Genomic DNA, 24,496 nt, shown 5'->3' on the forward strand with positions numbered 1-24,496 from the left:
ACATGAAATAAATCAATTTGACGCGAAGAACACATTTCAAAGTTGACTCGACCCATCTTGAACGCGTCTTGATGCTTGGAATTGATTCCGCTCTTGTGACTTTCTTTTGACGTCAATTTAGCCACTTTCTAATGACATTCTAAATTTATCATAAAACTATCATTATGCTATTAACCACGATGCATATACGATTTTGTCCTCGATTTGCCTCTACAACTGTCAAACGCTTCTCCACATCCAGTCTTTGTCTCCAATTCAAGCAAGCACAACCACAGACGCCAGCAGCTGACCATATTCAGCTGGAAGCTGTGGGTCGTAGCTTTATCTTCTTACCACTAACGCAGGAAATATAGCCTGCTTCGTACATCTCTGAGAGTCATGATCCATGGTTCAATCTGTCCTATGAAGACTGGTTGGTAGACAGCATAGGCGATTGAATCTGACATTTCATATGAAGGCTTCTCAGAAACACTCCGCACAACCAGCCAGTGTTGTTTTTGTACCGAAACTCTCCTTGTGTGGTTATAGGAAGAAATCAAGTATGCTTACGCACACGCCAGCTTGTCTGAGTTAGCTGACAGATGATTCAGAATCCATGGAAAGAGACGAGTCCAAGGTTTTTGAGGGAAGAATCCATCCCTCTTGTACGCAGGCGGTCAGGAGGAGGAACGGTTTATCATGTACGTCTACTGCTAGTTAAAGAACAACGCTAAGCCACGCTGCAGGACATAGGTAACACAAATTTTTCAATTATCTTGCCGAGATTACTCTTCACAAGATCGCATGGTGCCCAACTGGTAGCTCGTGCTGTTCGCTCAAAGCTGGGTATCAGTGGCTGTAGCGTGAATGAGAGGAATGATATCGTGATAAAAGATGGAGAACGAGAGTATAAGATGAGTCGCTTTGTTCATGTTGACACTCTACAAGGAATATTGACTTTGTTCTGGGGATTTACGTCTCTGGATCAGCTTACAAGATTATCCAGCACCGGGCTTATCATCATGGGACAATGCTTATATCATCATCTCTTGCAGAGCTTGGCAAGTCTCTCAAGTCCAGCTCTGCAAGCACCTTTTGTTCTTTCAGAAATGCCTTCTGATGAGACCTTATAGCCAAAAATGAAAACAAAGGGGGTAGCCTCACATCGTTCTCCTGTTACGACACTCAATCACCACCTGCCTCTTTCATCTAAACCTATCCACCATGAAGACTTTGTGCATGCAATTCTTAATGAATTCTCTCAAGCTTACTCGTCACCCAATACGCCCATGAAAACGCATACAGTGATAAAAGAGAACATAAAGGAGAACGAAGTCTGGAAGGGGTACCAGGAGCTGATGGAATGGGAATGGCAGTATGGTCAAACGCCAGAATTCAGTAACAACATTGAGGGAAACTTTTCATGGGGTGATCTTGTACTTTCTTCCTTTTGTGTGAAACTTTCAAGTATCTGAAATCTCATCTTTAGTCGGTTTCTCTTACCTCTCGCCACGCCGTTCTGACATCTCTTACTTTCCACCTCTCGCCCTCTCTCCATTCTAATCCAACTACAACTGCCGAAAGACAAGCATTTCTCGATTCTCTTGCGCTGTCTCTGATTGGTAAACGATATGAAAGTTTGCAAGAAGTCGAGGGCGCCATGGGCTATGAGTGGGATGATGAACATTGGCGAGATATGGGAAATCAAGTTTTGCATTGGTTACGAAGATCTATGTGATATTACCACATGTATATGGCTGCATAATTTGAGTAAACAACGAAAAAATACAAATTTCAGCCCCGTATCTGTCACAGCGACCACTAAACAAGAAAGCTGTGTCAACTAAAGGCATTTATAGACTATAGGTCAGCCGACAAAGTCCAGCTAGTAACCTGACCGAAGACGGCTACTATAACTGAAATATAAATCCATACACCAGTGGAGATACTGCTGGCGATGAAAGTGTCATGACCAAGTGCAGATGCACAACCCAGCTTGACGATTGTTTGGACAGACTCTTACCATTGTAGATGGCATATCATGCATGGTATACAACACTAAAAACCCTGCAAATAAAAGCCGGTCAGCTCGGTTCCAACTCGAAAAACGTGACGCACCTATACAATGCTACAAAGACCATCATCTTCCTCCCTTCAACATTTCTCCAATAGCCTTGATTCCATCATTAAATGCCTTGCTCTTTTTGAACCACTCGGGTTTCAAATCTTCTGGTCCACTCAAAAACATTTTCGAAGTTGCGACTTGCGTGTTCAACTTTCTTCTCGGATCTTCTTTGGATGAGTCAGCTGAATGGGCATGGAATGACGGGGGGAGCGACAAAAAGGGATTTTGTGAAGCAGTGAGAATGATGTGATGGATTGCCCGAAAAATCTACATCAAGGAATTGTCAAAAGATGCCCAAACAGCATGATGGAGAACCGACAGCGACTATGTCTGAATCCTTGATCATGGCGTCCACCAAGGCTACTGACAGAACCATCCGAAGTTTTGTGGTGGTCTGAAACCCATAGCTATCATGACCAAGTGCCATCAGAAACCAATCATCGTCAATATCTCGCAATACCTACAATGCCATGTCTTCCATACAGAACAGCAGCCCAAGATAAGAGTCTGCAGGCTTCGTCGGCATCGACGTCATCGAAACTACGTCTCGTAAGCATAACCCTCAATACCTGCCCACATCCCACTCACTCCGTTCCTCAATGACATCGACAGCGGCATGACCCAGATGGTAATGTCTCATCTGATCCTGTTCGCCTGTGAACGAATGGACAAAGAGCGGCGCATTAGAGGGGGATATGATAACGATTGAAGTCAAATATAGAGGAACTTGGGGTATCGAAGCTCTTGGGTCCATGGCAATTTTCTCCAATGACAAAAACAAATTCAAAATAGACAAAGAAAAAGAAGCGGCGTTTTCCACCTTTGATTCTTTGGCGGTTATGTCCGCTTCCACGTCATGATTTTTTTCTGATGTGGATTACTACCCAACGCCACAGGGAAATGACGTGCGCAACTGATAACGGCCGTGGGAATTTTGGTTAGAATTCTTGAAATGTATGAAAATGAATTATTCTTATCTTTTCTTTTCTTTTCTTTATGTATTTCACCTTGCAATAAAGACAAAACAAGAGTAAATGTGAGTGTGCTGGATACATACTGACTGGATGGCAAACGCTATACGGTGGTATCAAAAGGGTGGATTTGCCACTGCTCTTATCTATGAGCAATGCTTCAACTCTCTCTACGCTTTCAAGGTCCAAAAGTTTCAAATCAATGGCAGATCTAGAAAGCTTGAATGTCATGTTGACGAAGAGGATGGCGTTCTAATCAATACACTAGACAAACACTTTATCCAAAGGTTGTTGTGATCTTTCCGATCTTCCCTGTGGACTTTGGCCCTGTCCAAGGAGGCTTATTTATTCGAAGTTGTGAATTGTTGATTGTTTCTGACTTGTGCTCCTCTAGTCGCATCTTGTAGCTTCAAAATGGCTGCCAAAACCTCTTCTGCTGTTGGGACACCCCGTACGTTGTTTTATTACAATTTACGCTGACTTTTGATCGCCTATAGACTTTGAAATCGTCTCTAAAATTGACAGTGTACCCATCATCCATGATTCTGTCTTGTATGCTCAGTAAGTTTTATCGGAATGAGACGAAACTGAGTGGTACTGATTGCCACTACAGTGCGTTGATCACCTCCAACACATTGACTGCCAGGTTGTACAATACTGCTGTCGGTCTCGCTTCCAGTGAGATCTTGACTCGTTGCACTGGCAAAGCCAATACAGCTAATAAATAATCGCACAGAGGGTTATGAGGTCGCCACACCTGTGCTTTCAAAGACGAAACCCCTCTTGGAGACAGCAGATGGCTTGGCCGTGGCTACGTGAGTTATCTGTTGATCATCCTTTTTCAAGATAGAGTTGACCTTTGTCAGTTTTGATCGGGCAGCTGCCACCTTTCCTTGTAAGCGAGCTATCTCGTTTCCATAGTACTGCAATTGCTCATGAAAGAAGACCCGTTTACCACTCCTACTGGGGATTTGGTCGTCGTGAAACAGGCCAAGGGGGTTTATGACACTGCGAGTTGATCATGACATTTCAACACAAACCCAGCTTACATTTTATGTCAGCGAATCAACCCCATTATCTCCGACGTGGTTGCTAGGACTGCTGCCATCAACTCTGCAATTGGTAGCCGCGCCTCTGCAACTATCCATCAGTCTCAAGACTTGGCACACCACTTTTTGGAGCAGTTGCAACACCTTACAGAGCACGGCGCCCATTTGCCTGCTATTTTGCTTGACGTGGGTTGGCCCTCATGTCATTCCTAGGTGTCAGCGCCAAGGACGATGTGGCTCAACTGATACCTGAATTAGGGCGTATACAAGGCAGGCGCTGATTTCAAGACAATTTTGTTTGCCAAAGATGTGACTCTTCAAGAAAAATCCAACAAGCTTGCTTCTTATATTGTTGTGAGTTCACATTGGGGAGGATGCGCGTCATGTCTAATTACGATTATAGGAGCAAGCCAAACCTGTCATGGATGAAGTTTACAACTACGTCAATGCTTCAAAGGCTGAGGTTGTCGAAAAGACTGATGAAGTACCGAAAAAGGCTGAAGGTTCTGTTAAAAGGTTTAAGAAGCACTAGTGTTCTATTGCTATTGTTTGTATATTCGCCTATAACTTCAGCTGGCCAGCGGCTGCTTGTATTTGTGTGTATATAGAAAAAATTCTTTGGTAGATTTTAACCCTGAGTTTGAGAATTTTAAGATGAGACTATAGATGAATATATATCCGTCAGAGTTTCTGTCGCATGTAAGAACGTTTACAACTTCATTACTAGTCATGAGCTTCTAAAATACATGTACAAACACATGGTACGTTTCATATCATAATTGATGTTAAATACCCTTCACACCTCATAGAAATTGAACAATTGTCCTCTCTCACCGTCCTCTGAGTATCCTTGTTATCCTCTCGTCTCTTGCACCAACGCCCATTTCCTCGATTGTGATAGGTGCAGCACCTTGTGCCCTCCTCTTTAGTTCTCCTCTCAACATGATACCCAAGCCTTTAGCGCCTCGTCCGACAGTGATGAACCTGTCGATTTGTGGGTTTGGCGAGGAATACAATCGGACAAGGGTTTTGTGCCATCTTAGTTGTGCAGTAAGGTGTGGGAGCAGGGCAGTGGCCAATGGACCGATCTGTCTCTCTGTCAGAACTCATCATTTAAACATATGCTAAAACCTACCTGTCGAGTTGTTACGGGGTCTAAAACGACCGGTCCTCCCGATACATCTGAATAGTGACATCTTTCTAAAACATCTCTGAATTTAGGAACAGCGTGGTTCATGAGTTTGGTATGGTATGGACAAGGCATATGTACGTCCATAACGGGGTTTGCAAGGTTGAGCTGCTGGAGGCGCTCAATGATTTGCAATATGGCCTGATGCGTTCCCTGCTTGTCCTTCAGTTTCTGATATACACATAGCCACTGCTAGGAATTGAATCTTACCGAAACAACTAAAACTTTGCTACTGTTGATAATTCCCGCTCCAGCCCACTCTTCTTGTCCATCTTTGCTCTGTTCTATCCACTCCTTTTCCAACCCATGGATCTCATCCAAAATCAGTTGCATCACTCTCCGTCGTTTAACCGGCATTGACACTTTTTCAGATTCTGCCGAGTCATAATCTTCGGAAGAAACAGGAGGAGAGAGATCGCTTGGCGTATAAGGCAGCTCTGCAGGTGGAACGTAGAACGACGGAGAAGAGAGAGAATGAAAGTGGCGTGCAGAGAGAACGGTGGTCAAATGTGGCCTTGAACGCCCAGGTGGACTAGGCGGTAATGAAGCATATATGCGCTATAAGGCGAATTGGCTGGATACAAGTGAGGATGATAGCTTACATACCGCTAATCGGACCCCAGTAGCAAGATCCAAGCGCCCTGCGGCAACTAAAGTTGACAGTGTACCGATGAAGCCGTGACCAGCAAGATGTGTTGTCTCAGGTGGTACAAGTGTTGAATAACCAGCCTTTTCCTAGCAAATTTCAAGTCAACGAATGCAATGTATCTCTATTGGAATTCGACAGACTTGTTCACTTGCAAGGATAGCAATAGATGAAGTCAAGATAAAGGCAGCAGTCACGTCTGGTCTTCTCATAAGCTCATCCTAACCAATGGACAAATCAGCACATTGGTTTAAAATCAAGAGATCCTTTTACCAGACTTCTTCCTTCGACCCAGCTTCTCATACCTCCTTTTACCCTTCCTACATCAGAAATTCCTTGTGGCTGGTATCCAAATGTCATGTCAGGACTCAGTAGTGCATCCGAAGCTTCATCCCATATCTTCAGTGAAGAAGGAGTAGGTGCATGAGGCGTATGTGGGTATGAACCCTACAATTGGTTAAGTCGAGAATAAGTTTTGCTATACTCTTTTGAGACAGCACATACAAGTCCAGCAAATAGTAGGGCTTTACCAGGCGAGCTCGGGAGAGAATTGTAATTCGACGACCAACTGTCAATACCAATCTTTGTTGAACCATATCTTCTTTGATATAGCAAATTGGCTTGAGATTGAGTGGCGGGCCTTGCAGTAAAACACCATAACAGTCTCTTACGTATCGCTGCAGAGCGCATGGTATAGATGAGAATTCCTGATAGAATGATTTGACAAAATGTAATGAATGGAAAAAAGAAAGATTGTAAATTGCAGGAAATGTAGATGAATGGTCGCAAAAGTTAATAACCGGCGAAATTACTCAAATGATAGATAATATTGTTATTATTATTATCATTTTGTATCTCTATCTCAATTACTCTATCAACAATATTGTAATGCTATTACCACACTTGAAGTCCCAATCATGCCTCTACCAGATCCAGGAGCTGCCGGCTTTACTCCCCTTCTTCTAAAGCATGTTCAACAACATCCAAATCTTAAGGGATGGTCCGTTAACCCTTCATTATTTTCCATCTTGCTTCTGGTACTCATTGTCAACAAGGGTGGATTGATAGTGGACGTTGAAGAGTATGGAAGGAACGAGATTTTACAAGTTGTTCAGGCTGTAAGCTTATGACACCTGGAATGAGCTGCATGCTGATCATGGATATAGATGGTTCAATCTATATTTGGCTTGTCGACCGGTTACATCTCTCTAGGTCGTTCAACACACACGGAAGAGCTTCCATGGAAGCTTTTCAGGCATGACCCGCTCATCTTCAGTCGCGGTCCCCGACACTCTCCCAAATTAGCTCATACCCCAAGCCGAAGAACGGCGACTGTCAAAGGGTGGAACCAGCGATTTGCTGATTCTGAAACTGAGACCTCTTATCACAATCTAGATCAAGCACGCCTAGATCTACCCGATGTGCTGATAGTGACGGGTCTGGAAAATGCTCCAAGCACCGTACAGATGAAGATTAATGAATATCTACGAAAGAAGCAGATAGAAGTTTGGATAGATCCTGTAGGAGAGGATGGAGAGCGGAGAACAAGGACATGGAGGTTCAATCCTCTAATAATATGGATCAGGCAAAAGACGACAAAGGTGCCATGTTGGGTGGTGTGTATCTCTCTTGTAAATCGTGTGGGTAAGAAGCTGACCAAGGCTCTCAGATTGACCACTTTGGGTGTAATACATCATTGCACCCGTCAGTTATCAGTCTTCCCCCTCGCGATCTTCGTCTAGGCGCTATCGTTCCAAAGTCTGTAGGTATCAAAATTGCAATAGGGACTAGCTGATCTGTCATCTGTAGTACATATCTATATTGGCTCTGCTTCTCCCGTTCACATACATCCACCCGCCTCTCTCCATTCATATATCCAATCTCTTCTCTGCAGTGAACGGTCACCCAGCGCTACATTCTACCTTGACCCAACGAGCAGTTCGAACGTTCCCAGACTTTGTACGCGCCCATCGTTTACTCCTCGGCGGCTTTGACCTGCCTGAAGATTTTGAGACTAGACTTTATGAAAAGCACTTTGGTACAAAAGATTCTTCGCAAAAAGGAAAAGAGACTATGAGTAACTGGATAAACGAATTCTGCTTGCGGACCGATTGGGCAGGTGAAGTACCCGATATCAGAGATCTATTGAAGAAGAATTTGGGAGAGGAAGATATTGAAAACTGGTATGCCACACTATTCAACGTTGAAGGCGTGTGGAAGGTCTGCATGGCACATAGAGTACGGCAGAGACAAGAGAGAGAAGAAGTTATGTGGTTGATGACAGGTTCTTTGGCAGAAGAGACAAAAAAGAAAGACATTGATGGTCGCGAAGATAGGATTCTGAACGAGATTTTACAAACAGTATAGACATCTCAGAGGAACTTGTATTGTTGTATCTCTATACCCAAAATGCATAATAGTTTCATACAAGCCATCCCCTATATTCAGCTTTGGCATCACTGGCTTCAGGCCATTGAACCAAGAAGCGATCTACAAATGGTCGAACGAGTTTACCACTCAACGAAAGCGATGTCACTCTGGCAAAAGACTCTACATAAATAATGCGAGTGAAGGACAGTCCCAGTATCTGAACCATGTAAGTACAGAGATTGGTCTCTACACTTTGTTACTTACTCGTCGAATCCATGAAACCGCAATGACCACAGCACATGTCCCAGGTCCATTTCCAACCAGCAAATCAGCAAACGGCTTAGTAGGATGCTGAAGCATCGCTAAGATGAAGATGTGATGAATACAGACAGCTAATGTCTTGATGACTGAGAAAATGGACGAAATGGCAGATTGTCCTACCTGGCGAGCTCGTGGGAGAGCCAAGAGGTGATAATCCTATGGTTTATTAGACTTCTCTGTCCCGTTGTTCAGTTTCAGATCCCACCTGCGAACTGGCTTGACCACCGTTACTCGATTCAAGCTCCGAGACAACTTTGAGAGAGAGGTTATCTCCATGGCAGTAGATATAAGTTCTTGGTCTGTACCGATGGAAATCTAGAGTTGACAATAGTGTCTTCATCTCACTTGTATGGCCTCCTGCGTTGGTTTAGCACTCATTCTTATTCCAATTAGCATACATACCAGAGCCTAGAAATATGACCATGGAACATTCTGAGCCTCTTGGTCGTCGTTGTTTTGCTAGTGATCTGGATGGTAAGAGCTGATAGATACGTAGCAAGAGTACAATTAGTAGGCATAAGGCTGCCACAATAGCTGCTTTATGTCCCAGCATCTATTGACTTTCAAGAGATTCTTTTTTATATTATAATATGGAGAGTTTTATCTTGATATTTTTGTAAACAAATGGTTTGTTCGTGACGTCACCAATCCTATTGAACCTCCTAGCAATGATAGTCAATAGAAAGCAATAAACATAATGTCAACATTGATTTACAACATTTACATTCAAATTACAACACTTCAATCTGCTTGAAAAGAGTCATCTAGTCCTTACGGCACCTTGCACACAACCACAGTGATATCTATCGTCCAAGACAAGCAGATTGTGTTAGGAGCATCGACCTATTCGCATTTACCCCAATGGCAGTTGCCCTGCGGTCCAATACCGATCTTGTCTATCTCCCAGACCATGGCTTTGCCGCCGAAGAAGGTGGTAAGTCTCGGTAATTTGACTCAAGGAAGATGCGATTGCGTGAGGTCTGAAACAATTAGCTTTAAGGATCTTGCCTCAAATTACTCGTCAAATCCGCCGTCTCAATGTCTCTCACAACCCTCTCGGTCCTAGCGGAGCTCTCACCCTTTTCAAAGGCCTTTCCACTATTAGAACGCGGTACTCTGCATCAGAACTCGGACTCTGGGGTCTGCAAGAGATCAACTTGGCCGCATGCGACATCAACGATGAAGCTTTCGACAGTATTATCGCATACGCCAAAAAAGATGTCTTCCTACGATATATCTACCTCCAGGGCAATTTGATTACATTGAGGGATAACGTGGAATCTGTCATGACCTCTCTAAACATGTCAAATGTGGAAATGCTCAGTTTGACAAATAACCCCTCTATTGATCCTGAAGGTTTCAAACGATTCATGTCGCTTCTCAATTCATCCTCTTTGAAAGGATTACATATCGCTGCCTGTAGGCTTCCGCCTTCAGCTGCGTCTGTGATAGCAGATTACATCCGGTCGCCGCGGTCAAAGAACCTAGAGTTCTTGTTGCTCAATGGCAATCGTCTAGGTGCTCAAGGTGTCACCAAGATTGTGGATGCCATAGAGGAGGCAAATTATTCCCTGACCAATGTTGGTTTACTAGCAAACAATTACCCAGAAACAACGGAAGATGAGCAGGGCCTCACTACGCTCGAACTGACGATAGACAATTACGAAGAAGGAGAGCTACTAGAATATCAAGTGCATGCTCGATTACCGGCTCTTCTCGCCCGCAATAGCATTCTGACCAAACGAGTGAGATTGGCGGCTACGAAAACTATAGGACCTGCCAGAATCATTCTGAATGCCTTACCCGTTTCGGATGAGGAGACGGCAAAGAGAGTTATATCTGATATATCTTCTGATCAACCATCATACAACTTTTTCAGACTTATGGATCTTCCTGCAGAAGTAATCAATTTGATTGTGAGGCATGTCTCTGGGGATCCTTGGGCATTAAGTGAAGGACAATTTACGAGGTTGAGGTTAGAGGCAGTTGATAGAGAAGCGTTAAGATCGTGGTCAGAGAGAAGGTGGGAGCTTTTAAGAGGCAAGAGAAAGCAGGAAGAGAGTGAAGCTATACTTGCGCTCCAGAATCAGTGGTTGAGAAAAGGAAAATGGGACAAGTGGGAGCCAAACATGTAGAGCCAGGTGATTGGGCTATGTTCCTTAGTCCAGACCAGAAGCATTCTGGATGCATCATTACTTGTGCGGATAGACACACAGTAGTTCAATCATATCAGCTTGGCTTTCCTCTACAACTCTCTTATCCTCTAATATTTACCTTCCAACTCCATTTGCTGTTCTTGCTATTTCAAACGTACAACACCCACAGCCACACTGAATAATGTTTTGATATAGATGATTGGACAAATACTTTCTATTTGATTTGTTTAGTAAGGTTAGTAGGTAAAGATTTAATTTTTTTAAAAGTAGAATGGAAAAGTTCTATCCCGTAATTTATAATATCTAAATCTCAGTTGTAATTAAAATTCCAACGGAATCAAAAGATAAACATTTTCCCGATAATTATCCACATTTGGTGAATACCAATGACGCATAACTTTCTTTCATCTTTCCATTTCTTTTTCTTTGATATTTCTTCAAAACGAACATAAGGAAAAGAAAGCCTCACTGAGCTGTTGTTATGCTTGGGAAGAGGCTGGGGCGGCATACACAGCTGCGTCAGCAGCTCTTTGCCCCTTCGTACCCATCGCAATCAATAGTACAGAGGACCTTCATGGATTCGATGAGACCACTGATAGAATGTACGTTTCAGTGATGCAGATGACTTGGGGCCATTGAAAATTTACAGCGCTGACTTGCTGTAACCCAGCACGATGCTTCTACAAGCGAAAAGAAAGCTCGTATTTTCTCCTTCAGTCGAGTCAGCACCACTTGTTCTCGAGCCGTTCTTGTCGATACTCGACTTCCTCTTCATCTAATTCCAAACTGAAGGATGTACAGTCATCGGCAGAAGCCTCGAATGAGAAGAAACCTTCAGTAGCTGTTACACGCCAATCAATAGCGTCACATTTGATGTCCAACATCTCATTGAAGCCTGTTGAAGACAAGGCTGGTAATGAGGATTTAGGGTCAAGCAGCGTCACTAAATTATTGATGCTGGCAAAGCCTGAAAGAAAGGATCTTTCGATAGCTATAGGTTTTGTACGTATGGTTTTGACACTAGGATCAGCTTGTGAATACTATTGATGACTGTTGCCAGCTGTTGGTGTCTAGCTCCGTTTCTATGCTAGTCCCTCTGACTATTGGGAAGCTTATCGATTTCTTCTCTACTAACTCTGTAGGTTTGATTTATTTCCATTTTTCGCTGGAAGGCTTATTAGTCAATGTCAGTCGACATTTCTCGGCCTTTCGTTCCCAGCTGCAGCTGGTTTACTAGCTGCGACTTTTTGCGTTGGCGCAGCTGCTAATGCCGGTATGCATATATCTCCCGCGGCAAACTGTATATTGACTAGCACTATGTGCAGGACGAGCAATCATTATGCGTACATGTGGACAGAGAATCATTGCTCGACTTAGGTAAGTTAGCTATCCATTCTTTCACTGTTCGTTGCAATGGATTCAATAAAAACAGGAACCAAGCCTACTTCTCAACCCTTCGACAAGAACCCGAGTTTGCAGATCGATCGGCTGGTGATATTGTGTCGCGACTAAGCGTCGATGCCAATATATTAGGAGACAGTGTGACAAGCAACTTGTCTGATGGTCTGAGGTTAGGCGTTTCCTTCATCTCACCAAGTTTGCAAGGTTAACATAAAACTACATTAGAGCTCTGATCACTGCAACTGTTGGCGTGGCTGCTATGTTTTGGATTTCTGCCAAATTGACCTTTGTGATGCTTTGTGTTGTCCCACCTGTATCCCTAGGGGCTGTATGTCTTGCATTACGGTCGTTGTAATATCTGCTTATACTCTTCAGGTTTTCTATGGGAGATACCTTCGAAAGTTATCAAACCAAACGCAAGACGCTGTTGGAGATATGTCCAAGATAGCTGAGGAAAAGCTCAACGCTTTCAAAACTGTAGCTGCTTACAACTCACAAGCTTTGGAAGCCGGCCTGTTTAGCAAGAAAGTCGATAATGTATTCCAGCTGGCAAAAAAGGAGGCGTACATGACGGGTATATTTTGGGGCTTGACCGGACTCACAGGAAATCTTGCCATGTTATGTTTACTGGGTTACGGTAAGTCAGTCAAGGCTACAATCTTGAGAAGAAAAGAAAAAATCTCATGGGATCTTCAGGAGGTCATCTTGTGTCAATACAACACATTACTGTCGGTGACTTGACCTCCCTCTTGATGTACAGCGCGTAAGATCAACTTTCCCAAGGCATGTTCAGTAATGACCGGTCAATAGATACGTGGGCGGCTCAGTATCTGGATTGACAGGTTTCTTCACCGGCCTTATGCGAGGGGTCGGAGCCGGCTCTCGAGTATTTTGGCTTCTTGACCGTCATTCTACTATTCCCTTGGATGTTGGTACTCATCTTGCTCATTCTTGTAACGGACCAATCATTTTTGAGAATGTGAAATTCCGATACCCATCGAGAATGGAAGTGCAAGTTTTGAAATGTATCAATATGACTATTGAGCAGGGAACTAGTGTGGCACTTGTGTAAGTCCTATATTTGAATGAATCTTCAACAGAACTGATTTGAGGCGTAGTGGTTCGAGCGGTAGTGGGAAGAGTTCAATTCAGGCTTTAATTAGTCGCTTTTATGATCCCGAAGACGGCCGCATCACATTCGATGGGACTGGTGAGTGCTTGCGCAACTTCTGCGGAGATAATTCCTCTAAAACATTCCATAGACATTCGCGAGTTCACGCCCGAGTCCTGGAGATCACGCATCGGAGTTGTCTTTCAAGATCCTGTCCTCTTCGCCGGCACTGTCCATGAAAACATTGCTTATGGTTCACCAAATTTGACGAGGGCCGACGTCGAAGATGCGGCAAGGGCGGCGAATTGTGATTTCATCTGGGATTTGCCAAATGGGTTTGATACTATCAGTAAGTTGTTTAATGTGTTACTATTTGGAATATCATGGCTTATCTCTGTTATAGTCGGCAAGACTAGCCTAAGTGGAGGACAACGGCAAAGGATCAGCATCGCTCGGGCGCTCGTACGAAATCCCTCTATACTGCTTCTAGATGAAGGTACCACAGTAGAACTTCATTCAATGGGGCAGTGCTGACATCCTCTGTAGCTACCTCAGCTCTGGATTCTACTTCAGAAAATGCCGTTAACGCTGCCATCAACGACATCATACATAGACGCAACATCACAGTCATTCTGGCTGCTCACAGGTTGTCCAGTATTGCCATGGCTGAAAGGGTAGTCGTCCTTGAGAATGGTGTGGTGTCAGAAGCGGGACGGTACGATGTCTTGGTGCGTAATCTCTTGCCAAAATCTGCACATAGCTAATGGTATCTGTCGATAAAGTCAAGAAGAGAAGGCAGCAGATTCAGAACTTTGATGGCAGCTCAACTGCTGGTTGAGAAAGATTCAGGGATAGATGGCAACCCAGTTGTAGAAAATGAAGAAGTGCAGAGTAGCTTGGAAGAAGCGGAAGTGGTGGAGAAGCACAGTGGACCTTGAAACACAATCAAAAGCATAACAACATGCATCAACAGCACTTTAGATTATAAAAGCTTCATTGCAACTATCTTTATATCATTTGGACAAAATCACAATAAAAAGTAGGATGAAATTGGCCTCGGCAAACTCGGGCCGATACACTGTCATCCTATCCGGCTTTAGCCAGTGTGCTTTCACTTTCTTACAGAAAAGTAAAAGATATATCAACTTTTTCTTCCCATTTCTTTTTCACTACTCACCTCTATATAATAATTCAGAATCATATAAATGCCATCTCAACGTGTCATTTTGATCACTGGTGCTTCTGGTGGTATCGGACGTGCTTCATCCCTTGCCTTATCCAACACTTTTCCCTCTACGACTCATCCAGAGCAACTCGTCCTCATTCTTGTCGGAAGAAGACAAGCTGAACTAGAAGAAACTGCCAAACAGTGCAGAGAAGGGACGGTCACCGAAGTAGCAACAGGCGATGCTAGTAATGAAGAGGACGTTCAGAGAATTTTTGAGAGTGTAAAGCAAAAGTATGGTCGCCTTGACCTCTTGTTCAATGTGAGTATCATTCAACGGGTCGCTGGTCCATGGCTGATGAAAATTGGGAGGATAGAATGCTGGTATTAATGAAAAGTCTCCTGGCAATTTTGAAGACCAAGATATGACTTTATTTAGAAAAGTACTCGAGGTCAACATCATGTCTGCTGTTCTTGTGGGTAGCCATAACAGCTACCAACTATCAACATTCATGGGCTAAACACATATACCCAAGTTTATAAAGTATGCTTTTCAAATCATGAAATCGCAAGAACCGCAAGGAGGCAGAATCATCAACAATGGTAGTATCTCTGCAACAGTTCCTCGTCCCAGTATGTTCCTTCTGTTGCGTACTTTGAACCTGTTGCTGACTAGATATAGATAACACGGCATACACCCTATCCAAACATGCTATCCATGGCTTAACCCGCTCGACATCACTTGATGGCAGGAAATACCACATTACCTGCACTGAATTGGATATCGGCAATGCTGCCACAGATCTCGGATCGCACGTCAAGACTGGCTCGCTACAGGCAGACGGGACGACGAAAGTTGAGCCTATGATGCATGTTGACAATGTGGCTCAAACAGTTGCGTTCATTGCGACTCTGGCCAAGGAGGCTGATATTCTGAGTCTTGAAATTATGTGAGTTGTCTTGCGTCGTTACGTTCGTCTTTTCTAACGATCAACCCAGCGCTTCTGGTATGCCATACATTGGGCGTGGCTAGGTATAGGAAACAAGTGAGATGGCGGTGCCAAGGTGACAGTAGTTATTCAAATTGATTAAACCAGTTTTGTACAAGTCCCACATGAAAAGCCCCCTTAGACTGGAAAGTTTGCCACATACACGTTATGATAAACCCCGCCTCCACCTCACTTTACCACCCCAATCTGCCATCACTCACCCCTTCACGCAATTTGGATCTTTTTTCGTTTTCTTTTTTCTTCTTTTGTTTTTTTCCATATAAATGCTAAAGTCCCTTCTCGCTACTGTATATCCCCTTTCTAGACAATCTATTCGTTCGTTTACAACTACAGCTGTAAAAATGGGTGTTACTGTTACTGTCAGTCAATCGTTGACATTGTCAGTATTTGGTAATGATGTGTTATCCATAGGATGCTCGTGGCGGCGACGGCAAGACCTTTCCCAAGCCTGGCGACCAGGTTTCCATACACTGTGGGTATTTTGTCATAGTTCAAGTTTTATATGTCATCAAAGCGTTTTCTTGTGCTGACCATGACGGCGCGGTCTTGCGTAGACGTTGGTACCCTCGTTGGCGGCGAGCGTCACGGCTCCCAATTTGATTCATCCATTGACCGCGGAGCGCCTTTTGTCTGCAAAATTGGAGTTGGGTATGTACTTGTCTCTCATTTATTTTAGGCAGATTGGAAGGATTGCTCACATCTCATGTAGGCAAGTCATTAAGGGTTGGGACGAAGGTGTCACTCAGCTCTCTCTTGGCCAGAAAGCTACTCTTATCTGCACCCCTGACTATGGTTAGTAATTTGCTATAATTCGCATGTTGCAGTAACATTGTGCTCATTTCCATAGCCTATGGTGCTCGCGGCTTCCGTCCTTTCATCCCTGCCAACTCTACCCTCAAGTTTGAAGGTCAGCAGCATTGATCTGGAATATTATTTGAATACTAACATCCGTTGTAGTTGAACTTCTCACAATCAACTCAATGCGCTGTTGAGCTAAACGGTAGGAATACAAATAAAAATGAAGATTGAAATTTAAAAGTGTTTAAAAGGAAATACGAAGAATATGAATGTAGTGCTGCATTACAGTATCCTTCAATGAGCCTTAAAAATATGCCTTCTGCAGTATCGATTGTTATTCTACGGTTATACTCCTAATGGAGATCTCGTCAAATGGCCTATCGTTTTTATCCGTTTTTGAATCCTCAATTGCGTCAATCACGTCAAAACCTCCCATGACCCGTCCAAATACTCTAATAGACCTATATCAGCATCGTCTAATGGTTAAGTGCCAATCTTACGTATGTTTTCCATCCAGCCACTGACAAGGGACTGTCGTGATAAAGAATTGAGATCCATTAGTACCAGGGCCTAGGTGTTTATCAGTTAAATCGGCAAAGGTGCAAGAGTGTCATTGACGACTCACCGGCGTTGGCCATTGAGAGAGTATATGGACGATCATGCCTAAGCTTCGGGGAGATTTCATCTTCAAATGTTCCTCCCCAAATGCTTTCACCTCCTGTGCCATCCTATCTCACTATGAGCGTTCATTCCTGTAAATAGAAGGCAAATTGTCTTACACCTAAAGGGTCTCCCCCTTGAATCATCTTTGATTTGATCAATGTCAACCTTGAAATCAATAACTGAACTCCTTAACTCACAAATTTTTTGATAACACGATGAAATATTGTACCATTGTAGTACCCTATGGAGTGGTTAGTGCCATACTTCTTACTTGTTATTCAAAGAAGCATTTACCATTCCTGGCATGTGTGATGAAGTTTTCGTTGGTCTTTGGGGTGTCGTCAGGGAATAGCTGGACAGAGATATCGCCTCTAGTCGTGTGAATGGTGCAAAGTCTAGCAGAAGGTCGCTTCTTTTCTTCTACAGGAACAGCAACGGTCTGCTCCTCTCTGGTAGGTCGTTCATTAAACACGTCTCGGTCACCCTTGCTTTCCCTTCAGTTTGTCAGCACTTTGACCTCAACCACGAAATCAAGATGATACGCACTCTTTATCTCCTCTTGCAAACAAATAGAATCTCTGCTTTTGATATGCAGTTGCGAAGAGAAGAGGATCTCTGCTAGCTTTGTCTTGCAAAAGAGGATTGGCCGATGCTACCATTTGAATGGTATTTATACCTTTTTTAGCAGGAGCTCCTTGGTAGAGAGCAAGATTGAGGAAACGAAGTGTTTCATCCTTGCCCAGCACACGAGCAACCTTATTTGTGACAACATTGACCACTTTGATACCCAACATAGAGGGATAGAGAATAAAATTCCCGCTTTCATCCCAAACAGCGCTTGCCGTCCTGAGCATGCCGCCTGGCCCGCTCTCCTTATTATCAAGTTCACGCTCAGCTGCCAATCGCCTTCCAAAATCCATGTCATCCAATTTGTATACTGCTGTGCCTGCTTGTTGCATCTCCACAACAGCGCTTAAGGATTCGTCATATGTTCGAGTGAGTTTACCTGTAAGAAAGTTGAAGACATGAACGGCACGTGAAGGAAGAGCGAGAGCCACAAAATGCGAAGACTTGGGAGAGAAGGTAAGAGATATAGGAAAGGTTTTTGTCTATTGAGGTTGACAAGATTAATGATGTTACCCCCTAAGCAAGCACCAACCTTTTTGAAATGAAATAAATCTGTTGAAGACTTGTATTGCCATAACCCTGATACTGGCGGAAGGGTGCATTGTTCGTTGGGCTGCCAATACTCCACAAAGCCATCTTCGTCGGCAGAAACAACACAGTCATATTCTACAGTGTACTAGTTCATCTTGTCAACGACATACGCTCGCTCTCGCACAAGAAACCGCGTACCACCATCAAATGTACGGGCGCTCGATGGAGTTTACCTAGCTCGTATAATGGTGTTCCATCTCCTCTGCCATCATAGATACGAATGGCTGGGCTTGCGGCATCTGAAACAGCCAGAAGGGATTGTCCAGCGCCTGGTTTGTGGACCCAGCAACATGCTTTGGGTGTATACGAAAACTTCAATATGTTGATCATATCTATGATTTCAAAGTCAATAGGATCTCGCATTATATGTGAGATGCCCAGCGCACCAAAATTGACAACGTCAAATACACGCCCTTCGCCTCCATCTGAAACCGTGGCAAAAAGTTTTCCGTCGTCGCTCACACTAGTACCAACGATAGTTTTCAGGGACGCTCTATAGTGTTTTACAAATTCAATGCCGTGCTCCTGCTTCTTCCATAGTTTTAGATGGCCATCAATAGATGTGGTGACGACAAAGTTTGTTCTACAAGTCATGAGATAGGTGCAAACAAGGCACAAAGCTACATACCGAGTAACAGTCACGGAGTTGAGCGCTTCGCGATGCATGAATGATTTGTAGTACCGATCGGTATCAGGCAAGGCAGCAAGATAGAGCTTTTCGTGCGGCAGAACTAAGTATAACTGTCAATACTGTGCCCAGCGGCTCTATGCATGTCACCAGCAGAAAGAACTTGCCTGCACGCTTTTTTTTTCTCCCATTTGAAAGAGCCACATCGGCACCTGGCATAGGTCCAATTTCTTCATCTGAGGAATCTGCAATGTCGGCAGGCGGCATATCTGGTACTTTTGGGATATTTTCGGAAGCTGGAGAAGCTGTAGAGCCATTACGGATCCTCTTCCCTAGGGTTGATGAAGACCCGGCTTCTTCAGACATGCTTTGAAAAGTAATGAAAAGAAAATGTAATTGTATAAACAGACTTGTTTTTATAGAAACAAGCATTCAAGATTATGACATGAGCCTGATATATCTTTCACTCCAGCCTGATATTTTGCCCGACATGAAATGTGTATGTATTTATCAAATATCTTGTTCTTTCTAATTTTATTACTATCTCTTGCAACTTTTTATCCTCTTCAGCATTGTATTCACATTTGTATTCAAAAGAGGAAGCCGATCAATAGCTGCGCTCCTACGCATTGCTTTAGTTAGTTTTGTCCATCTAATCGGCTGGCCGGGCATGGCTCAACTTGGGTTTGACAAGACAACATCTAATAGGAAAGGTGGGCTAATGTATTAGTCATTGATGACTTGCATTTCAAATGTAGAAGCAAGCGTAGGGTACTGGTATTATGCTAACACTCATGTTATTACTGATACAACATTCAAATATCGTGTCTATATCATGACTGGATTGCCTCAGTCTGAGAAGATGTTAGACATAATTTCCAATGGACGGCTGAAGAAACCGCTCACTTCAACAAGCCGGATCAAACCTCTCTGACTCCATCCTATCATAGCCTGTCCTTCTCGGGACCAAGGAATCATTCTCAGTCCCTTCTCTTCCACCACTTCACACATCTTTCCTGTAATAGCCACTCTCACCTCAACCCGATAGTAATGCTCATCAAAGAGCAATAGATAAGGGGGACTGTAAAAGGCATAAGAAGGGACGATGTTCCATTTGAGAAAGGCTCCCAAACGACAAAGTTCTCCATCTACATACTCAGTTTTCGCCATGGCGCAATTCCCATCACAGTACGTACATTTTGTGACAAAGCAAGCTCCCCAATCGTACACCAATACAAATTCGTTTCCCCCAATCTGCCACATTCCTAACGGTTTTGTTCCGCTCTTCTTTCTTCCTACACTACTGAGGAGCTTCAAGACAGGAGCATCTTCGCCGAGAGAATTGGCACTACCCGGTGCTGGAACACAATGGTATGTAGAGCTTCCTGGCTCAACGATTATAATGCTTTTTTCAGTGATAACGGCAACAGTCTGACGGAAAAAAGTGAGACATGATGCGTAGCCAGGCAGATTGAGCGTAGAAAGCGACTGGGCAAATAATCTAAACGTATTACCGGGAAGAGGCTCGAGGAACTCCAGCTGAGTAACGTGGGAGCTTTTGGAGTAAGTGGCATAGGCGACTATGAATCTTGATGAGTAGGAATCAAGAATTCTAGATAAACTACTCGCCTAAAGTTTTTCCTTTTGTCTTGCCAGTACACACCCAAATTACAGTTTGCCCTTGCCTACTTAAGATTTCTCCCTGTCTTTGACTCTTGACATTCCAAGTTGATGGCTCAGAAGTTGGAATCAATTCTTGGAGACCAAAAGCATATAAAATACCTGATGAGATGACCAACATCCATCCAGAGTCTTCAGCCACAGCAACTGTAGTTATATGTCCGCTCTCAAATTTGATAAGCTGACGAAACGCTTTGCAGAATATGAGCGTGGATCAGGATGTGCCATCTGACTTACAAAGACTGTCTCTCAACCAACCTACCCAGATAGAATTAAAAGTCGACAGTGCCACCGTATCGCGATCGTGAATTTTGAAGATGTCTGCACATGTAAGATAATCTGTGATTGCAAGAGGAGTTGTGATTGTATCAACTACAAAAGACTTGATCATACAAACATCAGCTACAGAACATTCTTTATAGCTGCTCAAAGCAGAGCTTGAACGGACTCTATTACTCTCCATATCAAACTTGCGCAAAGATTTAGCTTCTTCAATCTTTCCCACCCATTTCAGCCTATCATCATGTTCAGCCATTTTTTCTTGTTGTCAAGAAGATCATTGACCTTTCCTTCTCTGTCCTGAAATTGCTCATCAACGTTATTTCGGCCATAGTACTGTCAACCTACCCAACACACAGAGTAAGAGATCTTGTGGGATTCTCCTCTGCCAAAATGATAAAAGGGAATATTAATGACTCTGTTGGCAGCATTGATTCTATTCTATTTATGATAACTCAGAGTCAATGTATATCGAGAATGGAGCAAGCTTACCGTCTTCCACCTCTTTGGATTTTTGAAAAGACATAATCATAACGCCTCTCAGATACGCCATTCTTTGCCACAATGTTGATAAAATCAAGATGTACAGGCTAGGATAACAGTCAAAAGATTTACAAGGATATAAAGATGGAATAAACCTACTCGAGAAACAACAACAAGCGAACCATCGTCATCAGAATGCGTCAAAAGCAGGTAATTGTCAAGAAGAATAGCTTGTATATCTTGCCTTTGGTGAAAGTGTTTTCAGCTTCCAAACTGGATCAAAAGTAAAGATAGCAATACAACTTACCAACCATGCCAATAAGTCTCGTTTCTCACCCGTTGGAGAACATGTCCCATATGGATTAACCTTCTTTTGGGATCCGAAATATCCAAATCCTCCAGGACAATTAGAATCCTCGCCATCTTTACACAAATCGACAAATGCTCACTACGATTTCTCCCTTTCTAAACAGTAATCTTTCTGCCGTGTTCCACAACTTGATTTTTCCTTCAGCGCTTTCAATTCCAGGCTGGCTGCTCTTCACGACTCTTTCCAAAAGCTCCTTCAAAATAGGAATATCTTCACAATCGCTGTGGTCCACTGGAGTGGCTCGTAGTAGAGCGTCAAGGATGAGGAGCATTCTTGGAAAACGGGTTACTGGACGAGAAAGGAAAACAAAAATATCCCGTTTGTAGGTTAGGGATGCAGTTGTACAAGAGTTGATGAATTGTTGAAAGGCATCATTGGTGGCTAATTCTCGTCTGACACTGGCTTGAGCAAATGGATAGTTCTTCATGTACTTTGGATCTATGATGAGCTGAAAAACCTTGGAAAATTGAAGCTATATTTACAGCGTCATACAAGTCGGCGATCTCCAAAAGACTTTGAAGGAAGATATCGGTTGCTGTGGCAAGCTATGCGCTGTCATCAGTGGAGAAGCATACAGAGTCATAAGCTTATTCACTAATGGCCATTCCTGACGTTGCCGTTCCATCAATCTTTTCAAAATTTTGATATGAACATGGTATATTTGTGCCGCATTGCTGAAAACCTCTACACTAAAAAGTTCAAGTCTGGCCGGCTCTATCACCGGTGTTCGGCAGTCTCTCAGACTTTGCATAAAAACCTGTAGCCGTATGAGCTGAAATATCGTAAAAAAATGGAGGAGAAGCTCACATTACAGACAATACCCATATCTCTGACGTACTCTCTCTCACCTTTGATCAACTCCCACCATAATCCTTGGCGCCGCTGTTCTTGCTTGGTTAGGGAGTTGCAAAATGCTCTGTCAACGAGATCGTGCCACTCGGGATTCGCATTATGCATATGCGCGTATATGGGAAATGTTGCTGGGTGTGTTCCTTGAGCATGAGGGTGAACACTATCGTTAAGAAAAGTATCTGAGCTGGATTGGTAATCCAAAAGGAGTGCAAAAGACTCTTCGGGGGTTATAGAGACTTGAGTGAATGCATCGACAGTCTGGTGACTGTCTGAGGTCTAGTTGGACAGTCAGCTACAGCTTTGAATTCCGTTCTTGCTCTGATGGACATACTATTTCATCCAAGGAAGATGAGGTAAGTGCGCCAGGTGATAAAGTAATGTTCAGAGGCCGAGAAAGTTTCGTTCCATTAATGCAATGAGTAGGGATAACCTATACAAGCTGCTTCAGCCTTTCTTCTCTAACCTTGTCTTTGTGCTCACAGCCTCTGTCCCTGCCATCTCTGTAGCGACCCAGCTGTAGACGTCGGATTCCATGTCTTCGCAGTAAACCTCCCAGTCGTTATTTCCACTTTGGTCCCACTGCTTGTGCTCTTGAAAGTTTCTCGTAGTATTGATAGTTGCACACTGATCATATGGCCTTTTTATCTCTTGCTCGCCATAGGGTGGTCCAGTTTCTCTATCGTTCTTTGCTTGATTTCGAATACTCCCTTCATTTTCAGCACTCTGATTAATTATTCTCCTACTCCATGATAGTCGATGCTTGGATGCGATACCAAGAGTCCAATGCTTTGTCTTCTTGTGTTCTAATGACTTGGAAAAAGGCAAAAGAGACATTCGTCTGGCTGCCCCAATAGATGGGAGTTGTTTGATGACCTGAAAACGACAGGAATAACAAGTTCAGCAGTATAAGTAGCACATCCAGTGTTGGCAACTCATTGTCTCTACTTTTAAAGATGAAAAATAAAAAAGGAACTCTTGGATAACTTTTGAAACCTGGCATCGCACTTGTTCACCGCTTTCGGACCTGGCCGATTAGATAACGGGGTATAGTAGAAATGACGTCATATCTTAGGAAGCATCTAACCATTCTGCAAAATATGAGTCAATAAGTCTGCATATATTTTGGATTTTTTCCAACTACAATCCTCATACTTGAGCATTTCCTTATACAATCATCTCCTGACCTCGAAGCCTCCATTATTCCCCAGTATTTCTTGAATTTGAGCATCGTTCGGGCCCTTGATTTCTTTGATGGTTTCCAAGCCATGTACTTGTGCTGCAGGAGGTCCTCTTTCAAGGTATCTTTGGCTAACATTGGTCCAAATGAGCGTGCAGTACTTGTTCGAATCGGAAAAGGTTGAGCATACAATTCATCCACCTTGACTGATGGTCCCACTACTGCGCCTTGGACACTTGAATCTTGATGGTTGTAACAATGTCCTTGAAGGCCAAGTCTTTTGGCCCTGCGGAAGGAAAAATTAAACCAGTTAATGTATGATGGCTTTGTCTACGAGAAACTTACTCTTGTTGTGTATGTTGCCGAAAGTTGACGCCCTATAAATCCATCGCTAAACGTCAGACATCGGCGCAAGGCTGATTCATCATATGTTGCCTACCTGCACCATGCCAGACCTATACAAATGCGTCAATACTCGGGCATACCATAGCTGCCATTAAAAGCCATTTTGAGTAAGCAGAAACCTACACTTTGAATTGGATAAGTTTTTGCACAGTCATTCTAGGCAATGTTGATTTCATGCCATGGGTTGTGGGATTTTAAACGCAATGAAAAAAACTATATCTCAGAAAGTGTAAGATAAAAGGTAGAAGTAGAATATTGAAATGAGATCCAAAAAAAATAATCAAAGTCTTACTTATTGATAACGGAACCAAACAGTCATTCATCCTAATTCTTCAACTCGCTTTACTATTGAAAGATGATTATATATAGTAACTCCAAGTACTGCGATATTTAACCCAGGACTGCAGTGTGTAAGCTCCTCATTGCTCTGCTTGTTTACAACAGCCACAT

The 24,496-nt window shown here is 43.3% G+C and overlaps 12 protein-coding genes across 12 annotated transcripts; 7 read left to right on the plus strand and 5 right to left on the minus strand.

Moving 5' to 3' along the window:
• Positions 1-164: 164 nt before the first annotated feature.
• On the plus strand, positions 165-1,717 carry L203_100383 (uncharacterized protein; the record flags this gene model as incomplete). Its single annotated transcript, XM_066209842.1, has 8 exons — positions 165-308; positions 354-412; positions 458-539; positions 591-680; positions 726-893; positions 956-1,063; positions 1,113-1,415; positions 1,469-1,717. 8 exons carry the CDS (start codon positions 165-167, stop codon positions 1,715-1,717), a joined length of 1,203 nt encoding a protein of 400 aa, XP_066065939.1.
• Positions 1,718-2,119: 402 nt separating this feature from the next.
• Positions 2,120-2,858, minus strand: L203_100384 (uncharacterized protein; the record flags this gene model as incomplete). The annotated part of the gene is made up of 4 exons (XM_066209843.1): positions 2,120-2,371; positions 2,424-2,511; positions 2,569-2,644; positions 2,693-2,858. 4 exons carry the CDS (start codon positions 2,856-2,858, stop codon positions 2,120-2,122), a joined length of 582 nt encoding a protein of 193 aa, XP_066065940.1.
• Positions 2,859-3,004: 146 nt separating this feature from the next.
• L203_100385 (uncharacterized protein) lies at positions 3,005-4,656 on the plus strand (the record flags this gene model as incomplete). Its single annotated transcript, XM_066209844.1, has 11 exons — positions 3,005-3,009; positions 3,124-3,140; positions 3,470-3,526; positions 3,573-3,636; positions 3,689-3,753; positions 3,812-3,890; positions 3,942-3,970; positions 4,021-4,085; positions 4,137-4,310; positions 4,383-4,478; positions 4,528-4,656. 11 exons carry the CDS (start codon positions 3,005-3,007, stop codon positions 4,654-4,656), a joined length of 780 nt encoding a protein of 259 aa, XP_066065941.1.
• Positions 4,657-4,954: 298 nt separating this feature from the next.
• Positions 4,955-6,649, minus strand: L203_100386 (uncharacterized protein; the record flags this gene model as incomplete). Its single annotated transcript, XM_066209845.1, has 7 exons — positions 4,955-5,212; positions 5,260-5,466; positions 5,524-5,871; positions 5,920-6,048; positions 6,103-6,180; positions 6,233-6,406; positions 6,464-6,649. 7 exons carry the CDS (start codon positions 6,647-6,649, stop codon positions 4,955-4,957), a joined length of 1,380 nt encoding a protein of 459 aa, XP_066065942.1.
• A 227-nt stretch (positions 6,650-6,876) lies between these two features.
• On the plus strand, positions 6,877-8,326 carry L203_100387 (uncharacterized protein; the record flags this gene model as incomplete). The annotated part of the gene is made up of 4 exons (XM_066209846.1): positions 6,877-7,077; positions 7,126-7,575; positions 7,629-7,721; positions 7,769-8,326. 4 exons carry the CDS (start codon positions 6,877-6,879, stop codon positions 8,324-8,326), a joined length of 1,302 nt encoding a protein of 433 aa, XP_066065943.1.
• A 55-nt stretch (positions 8,327-8,381) lies between these two features.
• L203_100388 (uncharacterized protein) lies at positions 8,382-9,203 on the minus strand (the record flags this gene model as incomplete). The annotated part of the gene is made up of 4 exons (XM_066209847.1): positions 8,382-8,546; positions 8,594-8,806; positions 8,856-9,007; positions 9,053-9,203. 4 exons carry the CDS (start codon positions 9,201-9,203, stop codon positions 8,382-8,384), a joined length of 681 nt encoding a protein of 226 aa, XP_066065944.1.
• A 308-nt stretch (positions 9,204-9,511) lies between these two features.
• On the plus strand, positions 9,512-10,785 carry L203_100389 (uncharacterized protein; the record flags this gene model as incomplete). Its single annotated transcript, XM_066209848.1, has 2 exons — positions 9,512-9,584; positions 9,644-10,785. 2 exons carry the CDS (start codon positions 9,512-9,514, stop codon positions 10,783-10,785), a joined length of 1,215 nt encoding a protein of 404 aa, XP_066065945.1.
• A 502-nt stretch (positions 10,786-11,287) lies between these two features.
• On the plus strand, positions 11,288-14,256 carry L203_100390 (uncharacterized protein; the record flags this gene model as incomplete). Its single annotated transcript, XM_066209849.1, has 15 exons — positions 11,288-11,408; positions 11,477-11,808; positions 11,867-11,944; positions 11,998-12,079; positions 12,132-12,183; positions 12,239-12,376; positions 12,433-12,535; positions 12,583-12,844; positions 12,904-12,970; positions 13,018-13,275; positions 13,326-13,417; positions 13,470-13,667; positions 13,722-13,814; positions 13,865-14,046; positions 14,101-14,256. 15 exons carry the CDS (start codon positions 11,288-11,290, stop codon positions 14,254-14,256), a joined length of 2,214 nt encoding a protein of 737 aa, XP_066065946.1.
• Positions 14,257-14,523: 267 nt separating this feature from the next.
• L203_100391 (uncharacterized protein) lies at positions 14,524-15,516 on the plus strand (the record flags this gene model as incomplete). Its single annotated transcript, XM_066209850.1, has 5 exons — positions 14,524-14,805; positions 14,861-14,959; positions 15,020-15,116; positions 15,166-15,433; positions 15,483-15,516. 5 exons carry the CDS (start codon positions 14,524-14,526, stop codon positions 15,514-15,516), a joined length of 780 nt encoding a protein of 259 aa, XP_066065947.1.
• A 318-nt stretch (positions 15,517-15,834) lies between these two features.
• Positions 15,835-16,485, plus strand: L203_100392 (FK506-binding protein 1; the record flags this gene model as incomplete). Its single annotated transcript, XM_066209851.1, has 6 exons — positions 15,835-15,852; positions 15,905-15,965; positions 16,048-16,141; positions 16,203-16,285; positions 16,341-16,400; positions 16,451-16,485. 6 exons carry the CDS (start codon positions 15,835-15,837, stop codon positions 16,483-16,485), a joined length of 351 nt encoding a protein of 116 aa, XP_066065948.1.
• A 140-nt stretch (positions 16,486-16,625) lies between these two features.
• Positions 16,626-19,166, minus strand: L203_100393 (uncharacterized protein; the record flags this gene model as incomplete). The annotated part of the gene is made up of 12 exons (XM_066209852.1): positions 16,626-16,743; positions 16,792-16,861; positions 16,917-17,019; positions 17,071-17,097; positions 17,152-17,195; positions 17,249-17,448; positions 17,501-18,063; positions 18,114-18,257; positions 18,311-18,504; positions 18,559-18,755; positions 18,801-18,903; positions 18,968-19,166. 12 exons carry the CDS (start codon positions 19,164-19,166, stop codon positions 16,626-16,628), a joined length of 1,962 nt encoding a protein of 653 aa, XP_066065949.1.
• Positions 19,167-19,633: 467 nt separating this feature from the next.
• L203_100394 (uncharacterized protein) lies at positions 19,634-24,222 on the minus strand (the record flags this gene model as incomplete). The annotated part of the gene is made up of 22 exons (XM_066209853.1): positions 19,634-19,654; positions 19,707-19,948; positions 19,997-20,380; positions 20,430-20,672; positions 20,718-20,862; positions 20,929-20,995; positions 21,045-21,059; positions 21,108-21,200; positions 21,252-21,349; positions 21,402-21,486; positions 21,550-21,638; positions 21,692-22,042; positions 22,095-22,157; positions 22,208-22,369; positions 22,420-22,740; positions 22,796-22,894; positions 22,945-23,337; positions 23,649-23,772; positions 23,832-23,927; positions 23,987-24,018; positions 24,081-24,096; positions 24,170-24,222. The coding sequence occupies 22 exons, from the start codon at positions 24,220-24,222 to the stop codon at positions 19,634-19,636; spliced, it is 3,192 nt and encodes a 1,063-aa protein (XP_066065950.1).
• Positions 24,223-24,496: the final 274 nt, after the last annotated feature.

Source organism: Cryptococcus depauperatus, chromosome 1 (assembly GCF_001720195.1).
Source record: "Cryptococcus depauperatus CBS 7841 chromosome 1, complete sequence".
In the NCBI taxonomy this organism is placed as follows: Eukaryota; Fungi; Basidiomycota; class Tremellomycetes; order Tremellales; family Cryptococcaceae; genus Cryptococcus; species Cryptococcus depauperatus.